The 23979-nt window shown below is 47.3% G+C and overlaps 1 protein-coding gene across 2 annotated transcripts in view; it reads right to left on the reverse strand.

The window, feature by feature from the left end:
- Positions 1 to 3492: 3492 nt before the first annotated feature.
- LOC110502946 (fatty acid synthase) overlaps positions 3493 to 23979 on the reverse strand; it is a 46551-nt gene continuing 26064 nt past the window's right edge. For both annotated transcript variants that reach the window (XM_090217494.1, XM_090217495.1), the window contains 26 exons: positions 21140 to 21220; positions 20762 to 20947; positions 20410 to 20589; positions 19525 to 19728; positions 18948 to 19264; positions 18349 to 18750; positions 17976 to 18140; positions 17781 to 17896; positions 17426 to 17580; positions 17015 to 17218; positions 16767 to 16917; positions 16156 to 16334; positions 15933 to 16052; positions 15047 to 15169; positions 14722 to 14945; positions 14257 to 14461; positions 13739 to 13890; positions 13518 to 13609; positions 12887 to 13281; positions 12517 to 12705; positions 12209 to 12436; positions 11477 to 11535; positions 11222 to 11374; positions 8013 to 8111; positions 5618 to 5869; positions 3493 to 5536 (listed from right to left, as the gene is read on the reverse strand). In XM_090217494.1, coding sequence (XP_090073620.1) covers positions 5399 to 5536; positions 5618 to 5869; positions 8013 to 8111; positions 11222 to 11374; positions 11477 to 11535; positions 12209 to 12436; positions 12517 to 12705; positions 12887 to 13281; positions 13518 to 13609; positions 13739 to 13890; positions 14257 to 14461; positions 14722 to 14945; positions 15047 to 15169; positions 15933 to 16052; positions 16156 to 16334; positions 16767 to 16917; positions 17015 to 17218; positions 17426 to 17580; positions 17781 to 17896; positions 17976 to 18140; positions 18349 to 18750; positions 18948 to 19264; positions 19525 to 19728; positions 20410 to 20589; positions 20762 to 20947; positions 21140 to 21220 — 4769 coding nt within the window. In that variant the 3' untranslated portion in view covers positions 3493 to 5398. The remainder of the gene's footprint in view (positions 5537 to 5617; positions 5870 to 8012; positions 8112 to 11221; positions 11375 to 11476; positions 11536 to 12208; positions 12437 to 12516; positions 12706 to 12886; positions 13282 to 13517; positions 13610 to 13738; positions 13891 to 14256; positions 14462 to 14721; positions 14946 to 15046; positions 15170 to 15932; positions 16053 to 16155; positions 16335 to 16766; positions 16918 to 17014; positions 17219 to 17425; positions 17581 to 17780; positions 17897 to 17975; positions 18141 to 18348; positions 18751 to 18947; positions 19265 to 19524; positions 19729 to 20409; positions 20590 to 20761; positions 20948 to 21139; positions 21221 to 23979) is intronic.

Here is a 23979-nt window from a genome sequence, read left to right on the forward strand (position 1 = left end):
TCCCCCCTCATCAATCTACACACAATACCGCATAACGTCAAAGGAAAAACAGGTTTTTAGACATTTTTTGCAAATGTATTAAAAATAAAAAACGGAAATATCACATTTACCTATGTATTCAGACCCTTTACTCAGTACTTTGTTGAAGCACCTTTGGCAGTGATTACAGCCTCGAGTCTTCTTGGGTATGACGCTACAAGCTTGGCACACCTGTATTTGGGGAGTTTCTCCCATTCTTCTCTGTAGATCCTCTTAAGCTCTGTCAGGCTGGATTGGGAGCGTTGCTGCACAGCTATTTTCAGGTATCTCCAGAGATGTTCAATCGGGTTCAAGTCCGGGCTCTGGCTGGGCAGCTCAAGGAAATTCAGAAACTTTTTCCAGACTTGTTCTTAGCTGTGTGCTTGGGGTCGTTGTCCTGTTTGAAGGTGAAACTTTGCCCCAGTCTGAGGACCTGAGTGCTCTGAAGCAGGTTTTCAATGAGGATCTCTCTGTGCTTTGCTCCTTCATCCTTCCCTTGATCCTGAAGGTTAGTGTCTTTTCTGTAGGGAAGCTAATTATCCATCATTTATGACATTCCTGGGAGTGTGTAAACTATATTATTTATTACCATGTTCTCTATAGTTATGTACTTGAAAATGTATCAATTGACCAATTCGGCACATTTGGGCAGACTTGATACAACATTTTGAACAGTAATGCAATGGTTAATTGGATCAGTCTAAAACTTTGCTGACATCTAGTGGCTAAAATCTAAATTGCGCCTAAAGTCCTAGGTCATATAATGGTCTTTCTCTTGCATTTCAAAGATGGAGAGAAAAAAAATTGAAAACTCATGTTTTTGTCTTTGTATTATCTTTTACCAGATCTAATGTGTTATATTTTCCAACATTAATTTCACATTTCCACAAACTTTAAAGTGTTTCCTTTCAAATGTTATCAAGAATAGGCTACCTAGGTACCCTAGTGGTTAGAGCACTGGACTAGTAACCAAAAGGTTGCAAGATCAAATCCCTGAGCTGACAAGGTAAAAATCTATTGTTCTGCCCCTGAACAAGGCAGTTAACCCACTGTTCCTAGGCCATCATTGAAAATAAGAATTTGTCCTTAACTGACTTGCCTAGTTAAATAAAGGAAAAATGTTTAAAAAAAATATCCTTGCTTCAGGTCCTGAGCTACAGGCAGTTAGATTTGGTTATGTCATTTTAGGTGAAAAAAGGGTCAGATCCTTAACATTCAATTCTCTGGCAACAACTCTGGTGGACATTTCTGCAGTCATCATGCCAATTGCACACTCCATCAAAACGTGAGACATCTGTGGTATTGTGCTGTGTGACAAAACTGCTAATTTTAGAGTGGCCTGTTATTGTCCCCAGCACAAGGTGCACCTATATAACGATCATACTGTTTAATCAGCTTTCTGACATGCCACACCTCTCCTTAACAAAGGAGAAATGACACCAGGGATGTAAACAAATGTGTGCACACAATTTGAGAGAAATACTTTTTTTTGTGAGTAGTTCAGCTCATGAAACATGGGACCAGCAATTTACATGTTGCTTTTATATTTTTGTTGAGCATAAATTCAGAAATTGTAAATTGAGCACAACCCTGGGGAAAGACCAGGGTCTTAGTTGAAGATCACCTTTGTTAATGAATCTCCATTAAGAGAATCAGACCAACCTATCCACAGGGCACAGACGTCAACGTCTATTCTACGTTGTTCAACGTAATTTAATTGAACTGACGTGGAAACAACGTTGATTCAATCAGTACATATGCCCTTTCAAAACAAAGGAATGTTGATGCATGAGGGGGTGTTCATGAGAGAATAGAACAAGCCTGCCATCCAACAGTCTGCTCTGGTTCAACCCCAGATACTCATTAGCTCATTGACCTGTGCTGAAGATCTCTAATTTAATAAGTGAGATGAATTGACACAGGAAAGAGAGTGAGGAGAGAAAGAGAGAGAGAGAAAGAAAGAGTGACTGAGAGAATGAAATAAGTTTGAGAAAGCAAGAGAGGGAAAGAGGTAGAGAGAGAGAGTGAGAGTTAGAGACTAGATAGTGTGTTACAGAAATTGAGATGAAAAAGAGATGGATCTTTGACTGATCCTCTGTGAGATGACTTCTGCTGCTATAGTCTCTAATAACCATTCAGCATAACATCATTACCTAGTCCTAGACCAGCAGGCATCCATCCACCCAACACAGATAGCATCATAAAACCAATATCTATCATTTATCATCATTGACAAAGAGCAATCCTAACATGCAGGCCTGTTGTAAACTTGTCCTCACTTCAACTTTGTGGCCGTGGATAGAAATAATTACTGTGCAAACCTTTTCTTCTCAGCCTCTGATTTCCAGGGAAAGAAATTTGAGGTGATTAACACACGCCTCATTTTAAATTCCACCTGTCACAGGATAGGACAGATAGACAGCAGTTCATTGGCTTTATTCAGATGATGAACATCAACAGAGAGAGGACAGTCAGTGTATGTGTATTTAGATGTATATCTCTCCCTCTCTGTATCATAACAGCCTTTGAACATCCAAGGCTGTGGTTTAATCAGTCTGCCTCGCAGGGTGGTCCTTTTCTGAAAAACAATCTGTTGCTCCTCTGAGTGTCCCAGCCCTACCTTCTTCCCAAATGACACCCTATTCCCTACATAGTGCACTACATTGACCAGAGCAGTGCACTATGTAGAGAATAGGGTTTCATTTGGGAAGCTTCCCTTGTGTCTGAGCACTAGATAGCCCCCTGTTGGACTGAAAGGCCAATCCAGTGGTCTTGTTTCTTATAATACATAATATTCCATTTAGCAGATGCTTTTAACCAACTTTTAACAGTCATGTGTGCATACATCTTATCACTCTCACATCATCTGTACTCAACCTCAAAGGAACACACACACACAAAACACCTCTCTGTCCACACTAACTTTAAAGGCAGAGGCAGACCTGTAGTGAACGTAGTAGCAGATGGCCCTCATAGCCGAATGCTGTGTGACTTTTTAGTTGTAACTTCTATGACACAAACACATGACCAGCAAAGGAATAACACCCATTTAGAGACACAGGACATCTGATTGCATAAGGAATGTATGGTCAGTTATATGCAGGGATTGACATTAAGGTGTGAAAGGCCAGGAGTATGTCATGAATGCCCGAAGATTATAGACACTTGTGAAAAAAGCTGTTTACACACAAACATCATAACTTGTTTAAGTGAAAGACTGACAACTGTGAAGAACAAGAAAGATCAGGCTACAGGCAGTTGGTTGTTTTCAGTGAAAAATGTCACCTGCTTAATGGGGCAACCACAGATCAGCCTGAACTTGCCCAGGGCAATAAAGTAACCCCTAATAAGTATTTGGTGCATAATAAGTTCTCATTATATTCCATGCCAACCTCTCAAATCTGTTGAATACACTACTTGCTGAGAACTATAATGTCCTTGTTAAGTTTACATAGAACAGACAGTGAGGCAGGATGTTAGTGATAGTTCTTTATTTGGACTAATACAATAAATACAACTAGAGGAGCACACCGTCAATTTCCTCCTCCTTTTTACTGCAGCCAATCACAGGGTTCAAATTACAGTCACCCGACTCTTCATAGACCTGATTAGAAGTCTCAGAAGTCAGGTCAGTCTGTTGCATTCTGGGATTGGACCCAAGATCTTAGAGGACCTTTAGGGGACAGCAAAGATCATGGGAGTCAAAAACAAGATAGAGGTCTAAAGTTGCCTCGTAACCACAGATGTACAATAGGATCAGATTACCCTCCCAACAGTCCTAACGGGAGGACAGTAAAATACCTGTTTCTGGACTAGTGGTTAGGGGTCAAGTCTACCTACTCCTCAACAAGGCCCGTTCTTCAGATCAATGACTCCACATTACAAACTAAATGGAAGCTTGGACAAACTACTACTCTTTCAGTAAGACAGTCAAATCTGGTCATGTTCAGTGGGCACCAAAAATGAACGCTCATCTTCAGTTGCAAAGCATTTTGCTACGTTGTGCCCTAGTGAACACGACCATAGGTTTAGCAGGGCATCACTTGTATGGCACTACCCAAATACTGGACTATTGCTCAATTTCCTTTCAAATAAGTGCCAAAGAGTTTTGAAGCATTGCAGGTTGACAGCAGTAATATTCAAATATTTAAAATGAGTCTTGTGTAACAATATTTCAGGAATGTTGGAAAATGTCTTCCCATTTAAGGAAAAGACAATGTTAATTCAGTAATCCATTGTAGTCACATAGAACATCATACATTTTTAAACAGCAGCAATTTAAATGACTTTTTTTTCTGTCAAAGAACCCGACATCATAGAAACGTGAACTGTAGATATCTAATCAGTCCTCTTAAAAAGGTGTACTCACACAGGAAAGAAAACACACACAGATCTCAACCCAGAAGAATACTGTTGTTTTCAAAAGGTTCAGTTCTTAACTGGGAAGACATGGAGTCTAGGAAACAGCTGAATAGGTAATAAAGTCATTAACTTGATCAAATATGGCATCAGTCAAACACTTGATCCATTTCCTTGTAGCGACCGTAACACCTTTAGTTCTCAAGACGAGGAGTCTTATGCATGAACCTTATGCATGAACCTTATGTGTGAACCTACCTTAAGTAGACCAGTGTAACAATACTACAACAGTCACCATCTCTGCAAGGCAACAAAACACATCAAAATCTACTAAAATAGGGATCATAACTTAACTTCTGACCAAATCTGGCAAAACAAACAGAATAAAACCTACCCAAACACAAGACAACCATGTAACAATGTCAACGTCACACTTGGTAACAGGTACAGTGCTTGAACTGGTGTTAGACATGTGAAAGAGACAGGAGGCTACGTCCAGGTGGAACAGACCTATGTCTGCATCATTAGGGCACTGCTAGGGTTTGGCATAAGATCTCACATGCAAATACACGCACAAACACACAGTAGATAAAAAAGTGTCCACCCACACAGCTTTATCATCAAGGTAACGACACACCGTTTAGCAGTATCATAACACAGCAGCTAGGTAGGTTATCTAGTCATTGGTCAGTTTGCAACACAGCCAGGCTCACATGCTAGGCTAGCTATTGGGTTGAGCCAGCGTGTTTCCAGTTGTAGCAGGATTATCAGTATGGACATTTATTCTACCGTTCCAAACATGATAAAGAGACAGGGTAAAAAATAAATAAAAGAGAGGACCTTATTGGTAGCATAACATACAGCACGATTTGTTCCCATGGGAACATACCCTGTGCAGCGAGACAAGCTTTAATTGGTGGGGGATTGCGTACATTATATGTATTGATCAATGGGGTTTAGATTTGATGATAGGAGACGTTGATGCTATTGGGGGAGAAGGCTGGGAATGGGCGGGACTGGTCTAACCCTCTCGGGCACTAATGCGTGGCTCGGCCAATGAGCTGTGGATGATGCTGCTGATAGACTCAACCCCCTCTCCTTCCAGGAAGCTGCGGTGGTCTCCCTCGATGACGTGAACCGACACCTTACCATCACACACCTGGGGAGAAACAAAACCAGTTATTATAGTTGTGTGTGTGTGTGTGTGTGTGTGTGTGCGCGCGCGCGCAAGTGCAATCACCTCGTTCAGTTTGTAGTCGGCCCCCAAGTTGTCTCCGTAGTCGCTACTGGCCTTGGCGCGGAGCAGGGTGACGTTGCCATGGTATTTGGTTGCCGGGACGTAACCGTCGGCAGCCTTGAGTTTGTAGTAGAATGTGGCGGCGGCGAATCGCAGGGAGTCTTTACTGACGTTCTTATGGCTGGAGGTGATGAGGTCCACCGCCATGTTGACACGGGCTTTCAGATCAGACAGGGGGAGGAGGGTCTCCAACAACTAGACAGAGAGGGGGAGGGTGGTAGAAGGAGAGAGAGTTAATAGCAGACATACATTTACTCAGTGAAAACAATGTACTGAGGAAATATCAAATTGGATTTTTACAAAATTACCAGACGACAGACCAAGTATTTACCATGCACACCCTATGTGACAAACAAACAACCCGAAACAAAGGCTTTGTTGACTCAATTTGGCATGAGGGTCTGGTATATAAATTGATGGAAAGCGGTGTTGGATTTGATAATGTTGTATGTTTTTCTTCCATGTAAACAAACAGGTGTGGGGTTAAATGTGTTAAAACACATTTCTTTCAACAGGGCCGTGGGGTGAGACAGGGATGCAGCTTAAGCCCCGTCCTCTTAAACATGTATATCAACGAATTGGCAACGGCACTAGAACAGTCTGCAGCACCCAGCCTCACCCCACTAGAATCTGAAGTCAAATGACTACTGATGACCTGGTGCTTCTGTCACCAACCAAGGGGGGCCAACAGCAGCACCTACATCTTCTGCACAGATTCTGTCAGACCTGGGACCTGACAGTAAATCTCAGTAAGACCAAAATAATGGTGTTCCAAAAAAGGTCCAGTTGCCAGGACCACAAATACAAATTGCATCTAGACACCATTGCCCTAGAGCACACAAACTATACACACCTCGGCCTAAACATCAACACCACAGGTAACTTCCACAAAGCTGTGTACGATCTGAGAGACAAGGCAAGAAGGTCCTTCTATGCTATCAAAAGAACATAAAATTTGACATACCAATTACGATCTGGCTAAAAATACTTGAATCAGTTATAGAACCCATTGCCCTTTATGGTTGTGAGGTCTGGGGTCTGGTCACCAACCAAGAATAAAAAATAAAAAAATGTGACAAACACCAAATTGAGACTCTGAATGCATTGTTTTTGCAAAAACAATGTAAAACACTAAATAATGCAGGCCGATAACCAGCTAATCAAAATCCAGAAAAGATACGTTAAATTCTACAACCACCTAAAAGGAAGTGAATCTCAAACCTTCCATAACAAAGCCATCCCCTACAGAGATGAACCTGGAGAAGAGTCCCCTAAGCAAGCTGGTCCTGGGGCTCTGTTCACAAACACAAACACACCCCACAGCTCCAGCACAGCAACACAATTAGACCCAACTAAATCATGAGAAAACAAAAATATATATTTTTTATCTTTATTTAACTAGGCAAGTCAGTTAAGAACTAATTCTTATTTTCAATGACGGCCTAGGAACAGTGGGTTAACTGCCTGTTCAGGGGCAGAAGGACAGATTGGTACCTTGTCAGCTCAGGGATTTGAACTTACAACCTTTCGGTTACTAGTCCAACACTCTAACCACTAGGCTACCCTGATACATTATAAAGAATTAACAAAGTAACAGAACAAACTAGAATGCTATTGGGCCCTAAACAGATAGTACACAGTGGCAGATTATGATTGACCAAAATTAAGAAAATCTTTGACTATGTACAGACTCTATGTACAGAGTGATTATAGCCTTGCTATTGAGAAAGGCTGCCGTAGGCAGACATGGCTCTCAAGAGAAGACAGGCTATGTGCACACTGCCCAGAAAATGAGGTGGAAACTGAGATACACTTCCTAACCTCCTGCCAAATGTATGACAATATTAATATTTCCCTCAGATTACACAGACCCACAAATAATTTGAAAACAAATCAAATTTTGATGAATCTATTGGGTGAAATACCAGTGTGACATCACAGCAGCAATATGTGTGACGTGTTGCCACAAGAAAAAGGCAACCAGTGAAGAACAAACACCATTGAAAAATACAACCTATATTTATGCTTGTTTATTTTCCCTTTTAACTATTTGCACATAGACATTTGAAATGTCTTTACATTCATGTTCCAAAAGCATAAAGTTACTGTTAATTTTATATTATTTATTTCCCTTTTGTTTATTATCCATTTAACTTGCTTTGGCAATGTAAACATATGTTTCACATGCCAATAAAGCCCTTAAATTGAATTGAGAGAAGGGGGGGGGGGGTACAAGGAGAGAGAGGGGGGGGGGGGGTACAGAGCGAGAGAGCGAGGGGGTGGTACACAGAGAGAGGTACACAGAGAGAGAGAGAGAGAGGGAGAGAGAGATGGGTACCTTGCTGTACTCGATGCCAGTAAACTGCTGGATGAAGGCACACATAGCTTCAGTCTCTGCCTCTGACTCATTACCAGGGGTCAGCTTGGATTTGTAGCTCTGAAAGGAAAATAACCTAATGTTGGTATTCAAACTCCACATAACTCTACACTGTGGTTCGTGTTGGTATTCTATCTACACTGTGGTTCGCGTTGGTATTCTAACTCTACACTACACTGTGGTTCGCGTTGGTATTCTACCTCTGCACTACACTGTGGTTCGCGTTGGTATTCTACCTCTGCACTACACTGTGGTTCGCGTTGGTATTCTACTTCTGCACTACACTGTGGTTCGCGTTGGTATTCTAACTCTGCACTACACTGTGGTTCGCGTTGGTATTCTAACTCTACACTACACTGTGGTTCGCGTTGGTATTCTAACTCTACACTACACTGTGGTTCGCGTTGGTATTCTACCTCTACACTGTGGTTCGCGTTGGTATTCTACCTCTGCACTGTGGTTCGCGTTGGTATTCTACCTCTGCACTGTGGTTCGCGTTGGTATTCTAACTCTGCACTATACTGTGGTTCGCGTTGGTATTTTAACTCTACACTACACTGTGGTTCGCGTTGGTATTCCACCTCTACACTACACTGTGGTTCGCGTTGGTATTCTACCTCTACACTACACTGTGGTTCGCGTTGGTATTTTAACTCTACACTACACTGTGGTTCGCGTTGGTATTCTAACTCTACACTACACTGTGGTTCGCGTTGGTATTCTAACTCTGCACTACACTGTGGTTCGCATTGGTATTCTACCTCTGCACTGTGGTTCGCGTTGGTATTCTAACTCTACACTGTGGTTCGTGTTGGTATTCTAACTCTGCACTACACTGTGGTTCGTGTTGGTATTCTACCTCTGCACTGTGGTTCGTGTTGGTATTCTAACTCTGCACTACACTGTGGTTCGCGTTGGTATTCTAACTCTACACTACACTGTGGTTCGTGTTGGTATTCTAACTCTACACTACACTGTGGTTCGTGTTGGTATTCTACCTCTGCACTGTGGTTCGTGTTGGTATTCTAACTCTGCACTACACTGTGGTTCGCGTTGGTATTCTAACTCTACACTACACTGTGGTTCGTGTTGGTATTCTAACTCTACACTGTGGTTCGCGTTGGTATTCTACCTCTACACTGTGGTTCGCGTTGGTATTCTAACTCTACACTGTGGTTCGCGTTGGTATTCTAACTCTACACTACACTGTGGTTCGTGTTGGTATTCTAACTCTACACTGTGGTTTGCGTTGGTATTCTACCTCTACACTGTGGTTCGTGTTGGTATTCTACCTCTGCACTGTGGTTCGCGTTGGTATTCTAACTCTACACTACACTGTGGTTCGTGTTGGTATTCTAACTCTACACTGTGGTTTGCGTTGGTATTCTACCTCTACACTGTGGTTCGTGTTGGTATTCTACCTCTGCACTGTGGTTCGTGTTGGTATTCTAACTCTACACTTTGGTTCGCGTTGGTATTCTACCTCTACACTGTGGTTCGCGTTGGTATTCTAACTCTACACTGTGGTTCGCGTTGGTATTCTAACTCTACACTACACTGTGGTTCGTGTTGGTATTCCAACTCTACACTGTGGTTCGTGTTGGTATTCTACCTCTGCACTGTGGTTCGTGTTGGTATTCTAACTCTACACTGTGGTTCGCGTTGGTATTCTAACTCTACACTACACTGTGGTTCGTGTTGGTATTCTACCTCTACACTGTGGTTCGTGTTGGTATTCTAACTCTACACTGTGGTTCGCGTTGGTATTCCAACTCTACACTGTGGTTCGCGTTGGTATTCCAACTCTACACTACACTGTGGTTCGTGTTGGTATTCTACCTCTGCACTGTGGTTCGTGTTGGTATTCTAACTCTACACTGTGGTTTGCGTTGGTATTCTACCTCTACACTGTGGTTCGTGTTGGTATTCTACCTCTGCACTGTGGTTCGCGTTGGTATTCTAACTCTGCACTACACTGTGGTTCGTGTTGGTATTCTAACTCTACACTACACTGTGGTTCGCGTTGGTATTCTAACTCTACACTACACTGTGGTTCGCGTTGGTATTCTAACTCTACACTGTGGTTCGCGTTGGTATTCTAACTCTACACTACACTGTGGTTCGTGTTGGTATTCTAACTCTACACTACACTGTGGTTCGTGTTGGTATTCTAACTCTACACTGTGGTTCGTGTTGGTATTCTAACTCTACACTGTGGTTCGTGTTGGTATTCTAACTCTACACTGTGGTTCTTGTTGGTATTCTAACTCTACACTGTGGTTCTTGTTGGTATTCTAACTCTACACTACACTGTGGTTCGTGTTGGTATTCTAACTCTACACTGTGGTTCGTGTTGGTATTCTAACTCTACACTACACTGTGGTTCGTGTTGGTATTCTAACTCTACACTGTGGTTCGTGTTGGTATTCTAACTCTACACTGTGGTTCGTGTTGGTATTCTAACTCTACACTGTGGTTCGCGTTGGTATTCTAACTCTACACTGTGGTTCTTGTTGGTATTCTAACTCTACACTGTGGTTCTTGTTGGTATTCTAACTCTACACTGTGGTTCTTGTTGGTATTCTAACTCTACACTGTGGTTCGTGTTGGTATTCTAACTCTACACTGTGGTTCGCGTTGGTATTCTAACTCTACACTGTGGTTCTTGTTGGTATTCTAACTCTACACTGTGGTTCTTGTTGGTATTCTAACTCTACATTGTGGTTAATCATGAGGTTAGGAGTGTTGCAGTAGAGTTCACTTTGAGGTAACTGAGTATGCATGTGCCTGAGGGCCTCTGTTTACATGTACATCCTGTTAACATGTCATCTGTGGGTCAGTATGTAGACACGTGTCACCGATGTGTGTGTGTATATCCATGTGTGTCTGTATGTGTGTGTGTATCTGTGTGTGCGTGTATCCGTGTGTGTGTGTGTGCGTGTATTCGCGTGTGTGTGTGTGTGTGCGTGTATGTGTGTGTGTGTGTGCGTGTATTCGTGTGTGTGTGTGCGTGTATCCGTGTGTGTGTGTGTATATCCATGTGTGTCTGTATGTGTGTGTATCTGTGTGTGCGTGTATCAGTGTGTGTGCGTGTATTCGTGTATGTCCGTCTGTGTATCCACGTGTCTATCTGTGTCCGTCTGTGTATCCACGTGTCCTTAAGTGCTCACCTGTGTGTAAGCGGCGACATAGGAGTGTGATCCGTCGAAGAGGAAGAGGTACTCTATGGTCCTACCCTGTGCCTGCAGCTGAGAACACATCTCAAACGCCACGCAGGCTCCAAAGGAGTATCCGGCGATCCGGTACGGACCCTCTGATTGCACCTTTACACAAAAAAACAGAGATAGTTATTTATAAATCACTAATTATCTATAATTGACCTAAATGTACATTACAAACAAAGCTGTGGTTAGTATTTTACGTACCTGACCTATACACTCCACATAGTATGCAGCCAGAGACTGGATACTGTCCAAAGGAGCAGCTAGAGAGATGGATGGGTTGAGTCATTTAGATCAAGGTTAAATCAAAGTTATTTTGTCCCATGCGTCGAAAACAACAGGTCTAGACATTACCATGAAATGCTTACTTACAAGCCCTTAACCAACAATACAGTTCAATAGGGTTAAGATTTTTTACTTATTTTCCACCATAATTTGCAAATAAATTCATAAAAAATCCTACAATGTGATTTTCTGGATTTTTTTTCTCATTTTGTCTGTCATAGTTGAAGTGTACCTATGATGAAAATTACAGGCCTCATCTTTTTAAGTGGGAGAACTTGCACAATTGGTGTCTGACTAAATACTTTTTGCCCCACTGTATATACTGAGATCATATGACACTTAAATAAAGTCCACCTGTGTGCAATTCAACTAGTTATCTGACATCTGAAGGTAATTGGTTGCACCAGATCTTATTCAGGGGCTTCACAGCAAAGGGGGTGAATACATACGCACACACCACTTTTCACTTTTTGAAACAAGTTATTTTTTCATTTCATTTCACCAATTTGGAATATTTTGTGTATGTCCATTACATGAAATCCAAATAAAAAACATTTAAATTACAGGTTGTAATGCAAGACAATAGGAAACACACCAAGGGAATGAATACTTTTGCAGGGCACTTGTGCCTGTATAGGTCTTCATGTGTACCTTTAGTGCACTGCAGGCCGTAGCAGGGAACACTGAGCTTGGCGGTGAGCGTTCGGAAGGCAGCGATGGAGCCCTCTATAGGGTGGACCAGGAACAGCGGGCGCTCAACACTCTGCACCTCGTTGAGACGTGAGACCGTGGGGCTGTCTGGGTTGACCAGCATCAAACTGAGGTCCGACTCCAACAGAGAACGCACTCCTCCCTTCTTCACTGGAGACTGACGGGACTCTAGAGTGAGAGCGAGAAAGAGAGCGAGAGACATGAGCCCAAGAAACACACACAAACACACAACACACACACACACACACCTGCTGTTCCTGCCGGTTGGCTAGACAGCTCTCTGAGCTTGTTGATGGTGAGCTGTCGGATCTCCCTCATTGCCATGACAATGTCGTAGTCGCGCTCCAGTGTCTGACGCACTTCCACGCCCATAAGAGAGTCCAGACCCAGATCAGCCAATGAGGCATCAGCGTTCAGGCTGCTGACATCACGTACACCTGAGAGAGGGAGGGAGGGTGAGAAGTTACACATCAAACACACATCATGAATACATACCAAATTAGGGATGCAAAATACTGGCCACTTTCCCAAAATTCTCAGAAATCCCAGTTGGAACATCCCCAAAATCAGATGGCAATAAGCATGACTTCTGGAATACCAGAATGGAACCTCTCTTACCCAGTATATGAGCAACAGCCTCCACCAGGTCTCTCTGTCCGGTTCCTTCGCTCTTCACCACACTCCTTTCTGCCAGCACGAAGCTCGACATCACCGGACGACGCTCGCACAGGAAGCGGTCCAGCACCTCCAAACAGGAAGTGATGCGCTGCGGGAGAGTCCCACCCACCACCACGTCATTACCGCCCATGGTCTCCAGGACAACGCCCACGTCACCAATGGCGCCCCACTGGACAGCCAATCCAGGCAGGCCGTCGTGGAGCCGCTGCTCACACACGCGCTCCATGGCGGAGTTGGCGTAACCATAGTTACTCTGGCCGGCGTTGCCGCGGCCGCAGCTCACAGAGGAGAAGGCTACGAAGTAACTGAGGTCTGGACACATCTTTCTGGTCACACTGAGGAGAAAAAATAAGCATATGAGACATTCATTTTTGTCTCCACAATTTGATAATGTGGGTTCTTGAGTCTCAAATATTTCTTGCTCTAAAATATATATTATTTTTGTTTTTCAACCATTGTCTTGGATTTCACCTTAAATTCAAACCAAACTAATTTGACTCTCTTCTGAGGGAAGCGAGGCAGAGCCAAGGTTGAGGATAGCACTATATTAGGCTGGAGAATGTCATCTCACTTGTCTAAGTGGAGGGTGCCGTTGTATTTGGGTTTGTTGACATCCAGGAACAGCTGAGGAGTCAGATTCTCTAGCATACCATCCTTCAACACCTGGTACACACACAGACAGGAGAGAGACAGACAGGTTAGAGAGAGAGATGAGACAGGTGAAACAGGGACAGGTGAAGGAGACAGGTTAAGACAGGTTAGAACAGTGTACAGGTAGGAGGGGGTCGTTACCATGGCAAGGTGAAAGACTCCTCCCACAGGCCCCAACCTGCAGGCCTCGTTAATGAGTTGCTCTGCCCCCTCCTGGGTGCTGACGTCACTGGTGGACACCAGCACCTGCACGCCCATCCCCTGCCACTCACGCACACGCTTGGCCTGGTAACCTAGCAACATGAACCGACAATGACAAAGGTGACTGAACTGTCGATAACAAATCAGCAGCGTGTAGCTAACTTCTGCGTGTAGCTAACGTCACACTCCACCTAGACAAGTGGAGGGTGCTGACTAGGTAGCCTAGTGGTTAGAGCGTTGGGCCAGTAACCAAAAGGTTATTGGATCGAATCCCAGAGCTGACAAGGTAAAAAATCTGTTGTTCTGCCCCTGAACAAGGCAGTTAACCCACTGTTCTTTGGTAGGCCGTCATTGTAAAATAAGAATTTGTTCTTAACGGACTTGCCTAGCACAATGGCTTGGCTTTACAGAACAACACACAACCTAGTTAGCCGTAAAAGTTATTGTCTCTCTCTTACCGTTGCGGATGCCCGATCTGGAGGTGAGCACCAGTTTGCGGGCGCCCCTCTCCGTCAGCCAATGGGCGAGCTCCAGCCCGAAGCCACCCAGTCCCCCGGTGATGATGTAAGAGTGGGAGGCGGGGCAGAAGGTACGGCAGATGGCGGGGAGGGAGAGGGGCGAGCCCACCGCCTGGGTACCATTACCCATCTCCTCAGAACGCACCTAGAGAAAGACATCAGATACAACACAGATATATATCTGACTAGAATTAAAAAACAGTGATAAGTGTGATTAGTAGAAATAACTGTGTTACAACAGCATCATAAACGTGTCTGTAAAGTAGTGTGGTAAGCAAAGTAGTGTTGAGAGGAAAAAGAGAAAAAAACAAGTGATGGAAAGGTTTAAAAAGCAAAGTGAGGAAATGGAAAAAGCTTTTTTTGTGAGGAAGAAAAAGCAGCTAAGGAAAGAGTTCAGTCACTGACCTGCAGCTGTACTTTGCCAATGTGTTTTCCCTGGGCCATGTATCTGAAGGCCTCCTCCACCTGGTCTCTCTCAAACACTGTAGTCCTCAGGGGCTTGACTACACCTCCCACAATGCCCTCCTTCAGCAGCTGGGACACCTCCTCCCACTCCCGGTTCCCCTCCTCAAACAGGGCGTCCAATAGGATTCCGTGGAACGCCACGTTCTTCAGGAAGAGAGCCATTCCTGAGGGAAACAGGAACCCATGTCAGATAGATCAGCTGCAGTGGCACAGTGAGTCGGGGACAAAATAGCTGCCATGCAGAGAGCAGTTGCAGTGTACTGACCCAGAGGGGAGTTGTTGGACAGGTCGTATTTGCCGATCTCCAGGAAGCGTCCGTGTCGGGCCAGACAGCGAAGACTGGCCTGCAGTTTCTCCTCAGCCAGGGAGTTTAACACCATGTTCACTCCTAAACACAGAGACATCCAGGATACACAATACCATGTTTACTCCTAAACACAAAGACATCCAGGATACACAATACCATGTTCACTCCTAAACACAGAGACATCCAGGATACACAATACCATGTTCACTCCTAAACACAGAGACATCCAGGATACACAATACCATGTTCACTCCTAAACACAGAGACATCCAGGATACACAATACCATGTTCACTCCTAAACACAGAGACATCCAGGATACACAATACCATGTTCACTAAACACAGAGACATTCAGGATACACAATACCATGTTCACTCCTAAACACAGAGACATCCAGGATACACAATACCATGTTCACTAAACACAGAGACATCCAGGATACACAATACCATGTTCACTCCTAAACACAGAGACATCCAGGATACACAATACCATGTTCACTAAACACAGAGACATTCAGGATAAATAAGACCACATTTAAGTGGTCCTTTGTGGCTCAGTCGGTAGAGCATGGAGCTTGCAACGTTATGGGTTCAATTCCCGCTGGGGCCACCAATATGTAAAACGTATGCACGCATAACTAAGTCACTTTGGATAAAAGAGTCTGCTAAATGGCGCATGAGTGATTGTGAGGAAGGGAGGCTGGATTTGATGGCTTAACATAGGGTGTGCAATGTATGACTGCATATTTTGATAGTTCAGTGACATGTTGGGTGTGTATCGTTGAAGTGTTTTGTGTGAGGCAAGTTTGGAAAGGAGCTGATATCTAAAGTGTGTCTGACCTTTTCCATGTGTGTGTAGCAGGACGTGCTGTTCGAAGGTGGCGTCTCTAGAGTTGGCGAAGGACTCAGCGGTGAGCTGGGGGAAACGCTCCTGTAGGTAGGCACGCTTCTCTGCTGAACCTGAGACAGAACACAAACACAGGTTACAGACACACATCTATGGCTAAATGCACTGACAATCCTGACACCAACAGGCTGAGTGTGTGTGGTCTCCGGTACTCACCAACAGTAGTGAAAACCCTACAGTGCTGACTGAGTGCGATGGCGATGGCAGCCTGGCCAACGCCCCCTGACCCTGAGTGGATGAGGACACTCTCGCCTGGGCGGAGCCTGCCACGCACCACCAGCGAGTAGTATGCTGTAGAATAGACCACTGGCACCGATGCAGCCTGCTCCAGGGTCCTAGAGAGAAACGTTAAGTTACTAACGATACCTTAGTCATAAGGCATAAGACATCACCAGTAAATAGGTAGTCCGTTCCCAGAACATCAAAGATTTTCTATGGCTCTGTATTCCCAAATTATAGGAGTGCTGATCTAGGATTAGGTTCCCTCTTATTTATTAGGATTTAAAATGCTCCTTTTTTAAAAACTTTATTTAACTAGGCAAGTCAGTTAAGAACAAGTTCTTATTTTCAATGACGGCCTCGGCACAGTGGGCTAACTGCCTGTTCAGGGGCAGAACGACAGATTTGTACCTTGTCAGCTCGGGGATTCAATCTTGCAAACTTTTGTTTACTAGGCCAATGCTCTAACCACTAGGCTACCTGCCACTCCCACTCAAGTGCACTGCATAGGGAATAGGGTGTCCTTTGGGATCATCCCAGTGCCTCACCAGCTGTCTGGGACGTCCCAGAGGAAGCGTGTGTCAGCGTCGACGCAAGTGGCCAGGCCTTTAGCAGGCAACAGCCCCATCACACGCCTACCGCTGGGGTCACGACCTGAGAACTCCATACCCAACATGCACTGCTGCAGGGCCAGGTCACCTACAGAGGGAAAGGGTAGTCAGGTTGTTGTGGGTGTGTGTGTGTGTGAGTAAATCTGGCTGTGCGGGAGTGTCCCTGTGCGAAGTGATGTGTGTACCTGGGATGGCGTCCGGTGGCAGTTTCCCAGTGGCCAGCATGATGTCTCTGAAGTTGAGGGAGCTGTAGTAGACCCGACACAGCTGCACGTGGGGGCTGCTCGCCACAAAATGACGGAGGGGCGAGGCGATCCAACGCAGGGAGGAGAGGTCACCGCGGGTCAACACGTTAACGTACGCCTGCTCTGTCAACTCCTCACTCAGATCTGAGAGGAGAGATGTTAAGATTGGTATGGGTATTCTTGAGCCTAGGGCTAGTCTGACATCAACTCTTCTAGTATTTATCATTATTCCATAATGATATCATCAAGCTCCTATGTAATAACTGAATGTGGGAACTCTCTCTCAAGATATCTCAACGGGTGCAACTTTTCAGATCAGAGAGAAGAGAGATGGCAGCGTGGTTGTCGTACCCTGAGAGATGAGCTGGTGTCTGAACATTCCCCAGTGTCCATCCCTGAACACGTTCATACACAGGTCTCCCTCCAGCACAGACCTCATGGAACTATGGGTAGGCTGCAGGGTGGGCGCCACAGTGGACTCACACAGGTTGGACACAAATGCACACCTGTGGGGGGAGAGAGAGAGAGAGAGGAGAGGTACAGCTTTAGTCTGTGATTCACAGCCAAGCTACTACCTTTCTAATATATACACACAGCTGTGCTTTTAAGGCGTACACAACTGTGCTGCTAATACCAATTCAATCCTTTCAGATCAACAGTCTAGGGGAAGGGGTGAGGGCTTGTTTCAAACCAGGCTTTATCTCACCGTATGCGGTTGCCACCAGGCTCCTGGCGTAGACAGTTGACCATGCCCACCACCCCAGAGTGGGTCTGGGTAGCAGTCAGCCAGACCGGAGAGTCCGAGGGCTCAGCCAGCGTCGCCTGGGGAGGAGAGACAGTTATAAAGGCTTATAAGGACTTAAAAAGGAGTTAACACAGACACAGAGCCACACTCCCTCACCTTGAGTGTGTCCACCCACTGGTAGTCCATGCTGTCAACAGGCAGGAAGATGGGCTGTTTGCGGGGTAACCGACGGCGACACAGGAATAGGGCAGAGCCATAGAAGGACTTCCTAACAGCCACCAATTTGAGAGACGCATCAGAGAACACCTTCTCCCACTCAGCCTAGAGAATCGGAGGAGAAAAACAGATTCAAGATTAGACATCATAACAGGTCATCACTGAGAGAACGGTCACAGGTGACTGTATGGTCAGTTTATGGATCCTCACTAAATACTGCCTGAAGCTGACAGCTACTCTTCAAGTATTATAGCAGGGCTCTAAGGGCTAAGAATAGTTCTGGGCTTCTGTTGTCCATTGCAGTGTGACTGACCTGCGAGAACAGTCTCTGACGGTTGGTCTTGCTGTTCTTGGAGGTGAGGAAGGCCACCGTCTCCGCCAGAGTCTCTCCCTTCAATAGGGTGTGGAGCATCACAAAGCCCCCTTCTTTGGCCCCAGAGGCCAGGTTCTCTACCACCACCTCTGCCCCGGCCCCCAGGGGCCCCCAGGCGTGATTACACACCACCAGGTCAGCCCCTCCGACTTCTCCCCCGGGCACGGGGCCCTGGTGGGGGTCCCACTGTGCCGCTGTGACTCCCAGGGCGTCCAGGGTGGTCTGATGGGGGGTCAGGAGGTCGAGGGTCATTGCCGTGGCAACATAGTCAAGGCGGAGCATGGGCTGGATGTTGAGGATGGGCACGGCGCGGGAGAAGAGACGACCGTCGCTGGAGAGAGCCTGAGTGGGAGAGACAGAGCCAGGTTAGAGAGGAGAGTCTGAGGGGGAGAGACAGAGCCGGGTTAGAGAGGAGAGCCTTATGGTCTAGGAGAAGAACTAAAGATTCATTCAAATATGTTTTCTTTGTCACTTTCTTCTTGTTAAATCTCTTTATCGCGTCCCCAGACAAAGGCTTGAGTATCACGAGTCTAGCTCACCTCCAGGACTTTGATCTTCCCGGGGGTAGAGTTCTCCAGGGCTGTGTCCAGGCAGTGTCTGAGGGCTGGGCCGTCCAGCAGGCCATGTAGCAGGGTGTCCTGGAGGAGACAACCCCTCTCCTTCTCAACAGTCTGCTCCAGCTCTGACCGCAGGTTACCGTTCAGCTCCAGACCGCACAGCAGGGACAGCAGCCGCAGCAAGCCAGGCTCAGAGGGCTCTGGGCTGGGTACAGCAGGGCCAGACACCCCCTCTAGACCAGGGATGGAGAGCTTGACGCCCTGAGGAGCCAGCTTCTTCTGCAGCTTGTGGATCAGACCTGGAGAGATGCATGAAACACAGAACGTGTATTTTAAAAAGGAATCCACTTAGATTGACAGTATTTAACCATTTGTGATTCTTTTTAGTATTATTTGTTTATATAGGGGCTGTATAGATAGGGGCTGTATAGATAGGGGCTGTATAGATAGGGGCTGTATAGGTAAGGGTTGCAATACATATTTTAAAACAGTGAAGCTGAAAGTCTAATTATTTTCTCACTATTGGGATGATAAAGGCAACAGAAAGTAGACATCTAACCTTTACAGTTCTTTAGTTGGTCTCCTAGTTTGTCATTGGCTGACAGGCATTCTGTCTCCAGGTAGGGAACGAACACAAATTCCTCCAGGGTGGGCGGGCTCTGTTGCTGCTGACGACGCGGCGCTACCGTGGCATGCAGGCCGCAGATCTGGACTCCGCCCGCCACAATGTTGTCAAGGCAACGGCTGACGTGGACGTCCACCGCTGGGATGATGGAGAGGGAACAGTCAGAGGAAATAATAAACATACTTAATATTGGGATGAGAATGTGGGAACAGTCAGAGGAAATAATAAACATACTTAATATTGGGATGAGAGTGTGGGAACAGACAGAGGAAATAATAAACATACTTAATATTGGGATGAGAGTGTGGGAACAGTCAGAGGAAATAATAAACATACTTAATATTGGGATGAGAATGTGGGAACAGTCAGAGGAAATAATAAACATACTTAATATTGGGATGAGAGTGTGGGAACAGACAGAGGAAATAATAAACATACTTAATATTGGGATGAGAGAGGGAACAGTCAGAGGAAATAATAAACATACTTAATATTGGGATGAGAGTGTGGGAACAGACAGAGGAAATAATAAACATACTTAATATTGGGATGAGAGAGGGAACAGACAGAGGAAATAATAAACATACTTAATATTGGGATGAGAGAGGGAACAGTCAGAGGAAATAATAAACATACTTAATATTGGGATGAGATTGTGGGAACAGTCAGAGGAAATAATAAACATACTTAATATTGGGATGATGGAGAGGGAACAGTCAGAGGAAATAATAAACATACTTAATATTGGGATGATGGAGAGGGAACAGTCAGAGGAAATAATAAACATACTTAATATTGAGTGGAGTGTGTGTTACACACCTTTCTTCCCCTCTGCGTAGTCAGTGACCCTCTCCTGGTGGATGTTGGGGTCCACATACACAGAGCGGATCCGCGTGGGTAGGCGAAGGCTGCGTCCTGATAGGCCAACCACGATCATCTGCAGCATAGTGTCCAGGAAGGTCACCCAGTTACCGGTCCACTGCAGCTTCCCATTGTCACCTACATCCAATCACAGACAGGGATAGAGCAAGATCAGAGGGAATCAACCAATGACTGAGGAAAACAACTTCTAGTACTTACTACAACAAACAACCCATCTTGGTAGCCACCCAGTAGGAAATAAGCCTTCATAAAGAAGTTCACAAAGTCTTTCTCTCCGACAGACACACACCTGCATTGTTGGACTCCAGGATGCCCTGGAAGGTCTTGCCATAGTCGTAACCGCGGAGACGGAGCTCCTTGTAGATGTCATGGGCCGTCAGGCGCAGTTTGGGGTCACCGTCGTCCCCGGCGACAGGCTTACCGATCTGAGAGCAAAATGAGTCCAGAGCAGAGTCCTCCAGAATGCTCACCTTACCTGCACAGACAGCGAGGAGCATGGGATAAGGTGAGAGACCGTGTGGAGGACCAAGGAGAAGGCATGCATGTAGAGTTCATAGTGACTGTGTATACACTAGTTATTACCATGTAACAGAGCATGTAGAAACCATCCTGATTTACAAATCAAACATTTATCTTGGATGCTTATAGGAGAGTAGAGTATACATACCACTGACAGCCAGGTTGCCGTTCTCAGACACCTCAAACCGACTGGTGGCGGGCATGACACGCACCTCCAACTGGACTGAACCTGACAGAGAGAAGACGGAGTAATAGAGACAGAGTGGGGGGGAGAGAGAGAGGGCGTGGGGGAGAAAGAGAGAGAGAGAGAGAGTGTGGGGAGAGAGAGAGAGAGAGAGAGTGTGGGGAGAGAGAGAGAGAGAGAGAGTGTGGGGAGAGAGAGAGAGAGAGTGGGGGGAGAGAGAGAGAGAGAGAGAGAGAGTGGGGGGAGAGAGAGAGAGAGAGAGAGAGAGTGGGGGGAGAGAGAGAGAGAGAGAGAGAGAGTGGGGGGAGAGGCAGAGAGAGTGGGGGGAGAGGCAGAGAGAGTGGGGGGAGAGGCAGAGAGAGTGGGGGGAGAGGGAGAGAGAGAGTGGGGGGAGAGGGAGAGAGAGAGAGTGGGGGGAGAGGGAGAGAGAGAGAGTGGGGGGAGAGGGAGAGAGAGAGAGTGGGGGGAGAGGGAGAGAGAGAGAGTGGGGGGAGAGGGAGAGAGAGAGAGTGGGGGGAGAGGGAGAGAGAGAGAGTGGGGGGAGAGGGAGAGAGAGAGAGTGGGGGGAGAGGGAGAGAGAGAGAGTGGGGGGAGAGTGAGAGAGAGAGAGTGGGGGGAGAGTGAGAGAGAGAGAGTGGGGGGAGAGTGAGAGAGAGTGGGGGGAGAGTGAGAGAGAGTGGGGGGAGAGTGAGAGAGAGTGGGGGGAGAGTGAGAGAGAGAGTGGGGGGGAGAGTGAGAGAGAGAGTGGGGGGAGAGGGAGAGAGAGAGTGGGGGGAGAGGGAGAGAGAGAGAGGGGGGAGAGGGAGAGAGAGAGAGTGGGGGGAGAGGGAGAGAGAGAGTGGGGGGAGAGGCAGAGAGAGGGGGGAGAGGCAGAGAGAGGGGGGAGAGGCAGAGAGAGGGGGGAGAGGCAGAGAGAGGGGGGAGAGGCAGAGAGAGGGGGGAGAGGCAGAGAGAGTGGGGGGAGAGGCAGAGAGAGTGGGGGGAGAGGGAGAGAGAGTGGGGGGAGAGGGAGAGAGAGTGGGGGAGAGGGAGAGAGAGTGGGGGGAGAGAGAGAGAGAGAGCGAGAGTGGGGGGGAGAGAGAGAGGGCGTGGGGGAGAAAGAGAGAGAGAGAGTGGGGGGAGAGAGAGAGAGAGAGAGAGAGTGGGGGGAGAGGGAGAGAGAGGGGGAGAGAGAGAGAGTGGGGGGAGAGGGAGAGAGAGAGAGAGAGAGAGAGAGTGGGGGGAGAGGGAGAGAGAGAGAGAGAGAGTGGGGGGAGAGGGAGAGAGAGAGAGAGAGTGGGGGGAGAGGGAGAGAGAGAGAGAGAGAGTGGGGGGAGAGGGAGAGAGAGAGAGAGTGGGGGGAGAGGGAGAGAGAGAGAGAGAGTGGGGGGAGAGGGAGAGAGAGAGAGAGAGTGGGGGGGAGAGGGAGAGAGAGAGAGAGAGTGGGGGGTGAGGGAGAGAGAGAGAGAGAGTGGGGGGAGAGGGGAGAGAGAGAGAGAGTGGGGGGAGAGGGGGAGAGAGAGAGAGAGAGTGGGGGGAGAGAGAGAGAGAGAGTGGGGGAGAGAGAGAGAGAGAGAGAGAGTGGGGGGAGAGAGAGAGAGAGAGAGTGGGGGGAGAGGGAGAGAGAGTGGGGGGGAGAGGCAGAGAGAGTGGGGGGAGAGGCAGAGAGAGTGGGGGGAGAGGAGAGAGAGAGAGAGAGAGTGGGGGGAGAGAGAGAGAGCGAGAGAGAGTGGGGGGAGAGAGAGAGAGAGAGAGAGAGTGGGGGGAGAGGGAGAGAGAGAGAGTGGGGGAGAGGGAGAGAGAGAGAGTGGGGGGAGAGGGAGAGAGAGGAGTGGGGGGAGAGGGAGAGAGAGAGAGTGGGGGGGAGGGAGAGAGAGAGAGTGGGGGGAGAGGGAGAGAGAGAGAGTGGGGGGAGAGGGAGAGAGAGAGAGTGGGGGGAGAGGGAGAGAGAGAGTGGGGGGGAGGGAGAGAGAGAGTGGGGGGAGAGGGAGAGAGAGAGTGGGGGGAGAGGGAGAGAGAGAGAGTGGGGGGGAGAGGGAGAGAGAGAGAGTGGGGGGAGAGGGAGAGAGAGAGGGGGGGGAGAGGGAGAGAGAGAGAGTGGGGGGAGAGTGAGAGAGAGAGAGAGGGGGGAGAGTGAGAGAGAGAGAGTGGGGGGAGAGTGAGAGAGAGAGAGTGGGGGGGAGAAGAGAGTGGGGGGGAGGTGAGAGAGTGTGGGGGGAGAGGTGAGAGAGAGTGGGGGGAGAGGGAGAGAGAGAGTGGGGGGAGAGGGGAGAGAGAGTGAGGGGGAGGGAGAGAGAGAGAGGGGGGAGAGGGAGAGAGAGAGAGTGGGGGGAGGAGGCAGAGAGAAGGGGGAGAGGCAGAGAGAGGGGGGAGAGGCAGAGAGAGGGGGGAGAGGCAGAGAGAGGGGGGAGAGGCAGAGAGAGGGGGGAGAGGCAGAGAGAGTGGGGGGAGAGGCAGAGAGAGTGGGGGGAGAGGGAGAGAGAGTGGGGGGAGAGGGAGAGAGAGTGGGGGGAGAGAGAGAGAGAGAGAGCGAGAGTGGGGGGGAGAGAGAGAGGGCATGGGGGAGAAAGAGAGAGAGAGAGTGGGGGGAGAGAGAGAGAGAGAGAGAGAGAGTGGGGGGAGAGGGAGAGAGAGGGGGGAGAGAGAGAGAGTGGGGGGAGAGGGAGAGAGAGAGAGAGAGAGAGAGTGGGGGGGAGAGGGAGAGAGAGAGAGAGAGAGTGGGGGGAGAGGGAGAGAGAGAGAGAGAGTGGGGGGAGAGGGAGAGAGAGAGAGAGAGTGGGGGGAGAGGGAGAGAGAGAGAGAGAGAGTGGGGGGAGAGGGAGAGA

The sequence above is a fragment of the Oncorhynchus mykiss genome, chromosome 23, assembly GCF_057628025.1.
Source record: "Oncorhynchus mykiss isolate SJ-2025 chromosome 23, ASM5762802v1, whole genome shotgun sequence".
Taxonomy (NCBI): Eukaryota; Metazoa; Chordata; class Actinopteri; order Salmoniformes; family Salmonidae; genus Oncorhynchus; species Oncorhynchus mykiss.